Source organism: Gossypium arboreum, chromosome 9 (assembly GCF_025698485.1).
Source record: "Gossypium arboreum isolate Shixiya-1 chromosome 9, ASM2569848v2, whole genome shotgun sequence".
Lineage (NCBI taxonomy): Eukaryota > Viridiplantae > Streptophyta > Magnoliopsida > Malvales > Malvaceae > Gossypium > Gossypium arboreum.
Window position 1 is genome coordinate 77,205,943 of NC_069078.1, and position 6,000 is coordinate 77,211,942.

Sequence of the window (6,000 nt, forward strand, 5' to 3'; positions counted from 1 at the left end):
CAATATAAGTGGAGAAAATAAATATTTGACATATAAAATTATACATAAAGAAAAATATATAAAAAATTAGTTGGTGTTTTTAAAAATAAAATATATTTAACATAATGATAAATATAAAAATATATTTTATTTTATAATTAGATATTTATTATTTTATTTATATAAATAAAAAATTATTAATTAAAAGATGAATTAAAATAAAAACTTGAAAACAATATGTATATTAATTAAAAATAAAAAATAAAAGCTTGAAACAACAACATGAAATATATATATATATATACTTGAGATAGTAATCTAACTTGGGACTTAAGGATGAAAATAATAGTAGTCAACCATCTAGCTAAAGAAATTAACATTTAAAAAAAAAAACGTATTTCCTAATATGAGTTTTTACTACATCTCCGAAAAATGGATCTATTTTTTAAATAATTAAAATTTCAACCTATATTCTTAATTTACAACAAATTTGCCTTTATTTAATTCTAAACTTGTAGTATTTAGTATTGTTTGAATGAGAATTAAATTGAAAAGTTAAATATAAAATAAGTTTTGTGTTATTATGGAACTAATGAATGATTGTATGTTAATGTGATATAAATCATCCATTATTCCATATAAAATTGTTGGTTGATGAACCAAACCAAGCCACAAAAATGGCATTCTTTGAAAACTAGTTGGGTAACAGTGTGAAACTGAGATATAATAATGTCAAATTTCTAATTAAGTTCCCACTTTGAGTTTATTTTGTTGTATTAATACAATAATGATCCCTGTCGCTCTCCATAATAAAAATAATAATTTCTACCTTCCAAATAATTAAAAAAGAAACCCCTAAAGTAAACAGAAATTGATTAAATGGTGTTTATACGTGATGACTGAAAATACTTTTTATTTATTTTTTATATTATTTTCTAGAAGAAACTGAAAATATATAATCGAATGCGGCATTTTTGGGAACATATTTCCATTTTCCTCCCTTGTCTATATAAACAAATACTCACCTTGTTCTCATTTCCCAACCTTCTTCAAAGGACATCCTTCACATTGTTAGAAAAAAGAAGAGAGTTAAGCGAAAGAAGGGAAGATGGAAGAGTCAAAGTCCAGGTTTAAAAGGATTTGTGTGTTTTGTGGAAGCAGTTCAGGGAAGAAAGCTAGCTACCAAGAAGCTGCTGTGGAGTTAGGCAAGGAACTGGTAATTTATAAAACTATCAAAAATTTCTTACTTTGTTTCCTCTTCTTTCTGCCTCTGGGATATTTAATCTTATCTTCTTCTTCTTTTTTAGTTTCGTTTCTAAAGTTCAACAGCTTCTGAGGAAGTACATTTCCTGAAAATTTAACACAACTTCGATTTGGGACCATTTTTTTTAAAACCATATTCCAATATTTTTCCATCTCAAACTTAGATATTAATTCCAACATGGAATTATTTCTTTGTTTACTACAAAATCTGATTCAATGGAAGTTTTGCTTTTAACATACCGGTTTCTTCTTCATTAGTGGAAAACCGTAAATATCTTAAGCTAGAATATTTTTTTTGAATGCCAAAAATGAAAATTTCTTATATCAATTGTTTGCTATTCTCTTTCTTTGAGTGTTAGTAGTTGAAACAATCAAGCCTTCGACGTGCGCTTATGATTGTAGATGGGGGATTAGCTGTCCAAGGAGAGGAGGTTTAGGGTTTATGTTTGGCATGAGAGAGAGAGAGAGAGAGAAATAGGCATTGCTCGCTGTAACCTGCCTGTCAGTTGAGCAGCCTTCTTGCATGATCCTTCTCTTTCATTTCACTTTCTTAAGAACCATATGAAGATGAAAAGAATACAGCAACATTAATAAGCATAAGAAAAAAATAATATTAATAATAAATAATCATAGTCTGCTGCTTTTCCCAAGGGAAACAAACGTGCTTGCTTTGATATAATGACTCCTTGAGCGTGTTCTTCTCTTTGGCATTTCTACAAGAAAACCTCCATGATTTTTGTTTATGGGGTTCCATGAAAATATATCATTCCCTCTTTCCACTCAACCTTTTATATTTGTTTTTTCAATGTCTTAATGCTTCCTAGTTCCCATCCTTAATTCTTGTATGGACAAATAAATAAAAAAATTAACGTTTATGTCATCGTGACACGTGTTTATGGGGGGTTGTTTTTCAATTTATTAAGTGAAAATTGTTGTTGTTTTGGATTATGAAGGTGGAGAGAAGGATTGATTTGGTTTATGGAGGTGGAAGCGTGGGATTGATGGGTCTTGTTTCTCAGGCAGTTCATGATGGTGGGCGCCATGTTCTAGGGTTTGTTTTCTCTATCTCTCTTACTAAACATCATTGGTAATGAAATTTGTGTTTTTTTTTTTTTTTTGCGGGCTTCGAAATGGGGTTTCAGTGTTGATATTTTAAGAGTCTTTTTCCCCTTGAACCATGCAAATTTTTCTCTAAATTCTCTACGGCAGTGGGTTTCTTAACAAAGGCAGACATCATGGGATCAAATGCTGGTCCAGTCCAGAGCAGAGAGAAAAGAATTGATTTATCCTCTTTGTTAATTGAAAAAATAAAAAAGTTTTAAGTGGCCAAAATGGATTTGTGCAGAAAGGAACATGGTTTATCTCGTACATCCTGCAAGAATCTAAAAGTGCCTTTACTTAAAGTTCTTACAAAGGCTGCCTTTTTCATAAGCTTTGGCGGTTTGGGAAAAGTGAATCTCTTTTGATCCTTACAGTTGTACACCAACTTTCACTTATATTTCGTTTTAAAGTTGTACACTCTACAGTCTTTGTAACTTTTTTAATTTGCAGTCACTAGACTGGAGTGGAGAGCCGCCTCTTTTAACATAACTAAAATGCATTTCTTACATTAAAAAATCGACTTTGGTGTCGCTTGTAAAAACATTAATTTTTGTTGTAAGATTTACTATATTTTAGTCTCTGGAATGATACTCATCCATGGTTGTTGGATTTTGCTTGCAGTGTTATTCCAAGAACTTTGATGCCCACAGTGGTATGTTTTTTTAGCCTTGGATCTAATCTTCAACTTGTTCCGAGTTGTTTGCAATTACATCCGAGTATCTGCTAATAAGTTCCAATGAAAGCATTCATTCATTTACACAAGTTTGCTGCAGATTACTGGTGAGAGTGTTGGAGAAGTAAGAGCTGTATCTGATATGCACCAAAGGAAAGCCGAAATGGCACGACAGGCTGACGCCTTCATTGCGCTTCCTGGTATTACTTGTTATTGGTTAATCCATCGATTTCGACATCATAACATATGTATAGTTTATTAGAAATGCAATTAGAACCGCAGTTTATGGTTACATGAAAATATGTAATCTTTCCTATAATTAAATTTCAGGTGGCTATGGCACCCTTGAAGAACTTCTGGAAGTTATTACATGGGCGCAACTTGGGATCCATCGTAAGCCTGTACGAAATACAAATCGGTTTGTTTAGTTATCTCAATCATTGAATTTAATGATTTGGTGGAAGACAGATAAGAGTTTAGTCTCTAATAATAATAACTCTTTGATTAAGATATATTAGTGTGAGCCAGTCCTATTTTCTCTCGATGTCATGCATGTTTTTGTATTTTGTAGAACTCAGCTTTGATTGACTGGTTTTACGTTAATTTATATTTGTATCATATCAGCAAGCAAGATGGTAGGAGTTTGATTTGTCGTGTTCCTTGAGTAGTAAATGTTTTGTTAGGTATTTTTGGTAAAAGTTGACGTGATATTTAGTTTTATTTTCTGATAAAAATTGTGATGGATTAGAAAGAAAAACTTAAGAATCAATGCATGTGGCGCTTCAATTGAATTCATCACATGGAAAGATAGCATAAGATTTTGGGAATTGATTGCAAGATCTCCTTTCCAATGGGAGAAAGGGGTTCTTACCCACTATTCAAAACTTGAAACAAAAAACAATACAAAAATGTTGGTCAATCTGTTGTTGCGTCTTAGGTCACTTGAGAACCCAATAATTTAATATTATAAGTTGATACAAATCCATTTGGATATTATATTTTACTCCAATAATTTAAAAAGAGATTTATCCCTTTTTGCAGGTGGGTCTATTGAATGTGGATGGATATTACAATTCTTTGTTGTCTTTCATTGATAAGGCCGTTGATGAAGGCTTCATTTCGCCAACTGCCCGTCGCATTATCTTGTCTGCCCCAACTGCTAAGCAATTGGTCAGACAACTAGAGGTAAAGCTGGCCTAAATATGTTCAATTAAGAGCAAATACAAACGGTTTTATGAGCATGAATAGGATGTTTGAATTATATGTACCTTAATTCCCCTTTCATAAACCATTCCTTGTTCAAGCAATGATTGATGAAAATTGACTTGACTAAGGTAGTTTTCTTTACTAAACAGGAATATGTTCCGGAGTGCGACGAAATAGCATCAAAGCTAGTATGGGATGAAGTTGATAAACTTAATTTCGTGCCGGGATCCAGAGTTGCCACATGATCCATCGACATCGGCTACATTTTTCTCGTTTTGGGGTTCTACCTACTAAGTATATACGGTCAGATCAATACTGTCCAACCAAAGGACAGTAATTGAACATTTTGATGGAATTTTTGGAATTTTGCCAGCCAACTCAAGTGTTTCAAAAAAGTCTGATATGCAGGTCCATGGAGAAAAGATGTAGTGTCACTTTCCCTCTAGCTAGTTGTGAAAGCTTGTGAAGAAATCGTCACATTCAGATCTTTATCTAATTCTAGTATTGTTCATAGCTATAAATTCTTTTAAGGTTCTCAGTATTAGTCAATCTAAGCAAAGGATGGATGTTGCCATACAAAACAAATGAGTAGTATTTGGTTAAGTTGGCTCCCATATATGAAATTAAATAATATTAGTCATTAAGATGTAATGTGAGTGGAATATTCTTTGTATTTAATCTTTTATTCCTTGACTGGAAAAAAGCAAATTGACACCCTTATATTTCCATAAACTACTACAATTTCATCACTTTTACCCTTACTGCCCATTTATTTACATGCTAACATCAGATTGGATCAAAACGTATCATAAGTCATTTTCATGGTTATGGCAATAATGGAAGGGTTGATCTAATGATGATTTAGAAAACACACGTTGAAGTAGAGTTATATTTATCAAGTTTGATTTAGTGATCTGAGATAGTGAAAGAATTGATCGCCATGCCGCTGTCCTCGGTGGAGAAGGAAGAGAAAGGGCTTAAGAGGCCCACTAATTATATTGTTTTAACGTTAATGAATAGTTAGATATAAAATAAAGAATAATTAATAAAAATTTAAATTTGAAATTAAAAAATTAGTAAAAATTCTTGTAAGAAATAATAAATTTTTTAAAATTTCAAAACAAGCCATGTGAGTGACTTAAAAATCATCAATTAAAATAATTTTATTGTTAATTTATATACTAAAACATAGTGAATAAATAATAATATTACCAAAAAGAAAGCAGCCTAATCTCAGTTTTATGGGTGTCAAATAGACATGCAAGGGTGTTTTTGTTCACAGAGTTTAATAACATTTTACAATTAATTTCTATCTTTGGATGAAGGTTTTTTTGGACATAATTTTCTTTTCCTAAGAAAAAAAAAAAATACCAGCAGATCGGGTTTGATATCATGGTACAAGGCAAAGGTTAATTATACAAGTGAAGACCAGCGATACTAAGCTCGAAACAGACAGAATAGGAACAAACATAGCTAGCTCAAATAACTGTCGCTCTTAACCACGTCAGATTTGTTTTTTCCATGGGTGCGAGAGGAGACTCTCTCTTGTAACCTCGATTGCTTATTCATAACACGAGAATGTCCTGCCAAGTCCCCCATCAACGAAGCAACCAGTTGAAACATTTCTTTCAAGTCGTCCATGGCCGGGTAAAACCCATCATCACCTACTACCCACGTCTTCTCCAAACAAAGGTTTACATGACATCCAACAGCATCAAGATCAGATCACCACCCACAATTGGTGGATGAGGTCGAAGGGGACACCATCAACTTCCATG

At 32.4% G+C, this 6,000-nt stretch overlaps 1 protein-coding gene across 1 annotated transcript; it reads left to right on the forward strand.

The window, feature by feature from the left end:
- The first annotated feature begins 965 nt into the window (after window positions 1-965).
- Window positions 966-4,954, forward strand: LOC108456169 (cytokinin riboside 5'-monophosphate phosphoribohydrolase LOG7-like). The gene is made up of 7 exons (XM_017754769.2): window positions 966-1,195; window positions 2,196-2,293; window positions 2,965-2,995; window positions 3,117-3,216; window positions 3,347-3,417; window positions 4,058-4,201; window positions 4,372-4,954. The coding sequence occupies exons 1-7, from the start codon at window positions 1,088-1,090 to the stop codon at window positions 4,465-4,467; spliced, it is 648 nt and encodes a 215-aa protein (XP_017610258.1). The 5' UTR covers window positions 966-1,087; the 3' UTR covers window positions 4,468-4,954.
- Window positions 4,955-6,000: the final 1,046 nt, after the last annotated feature.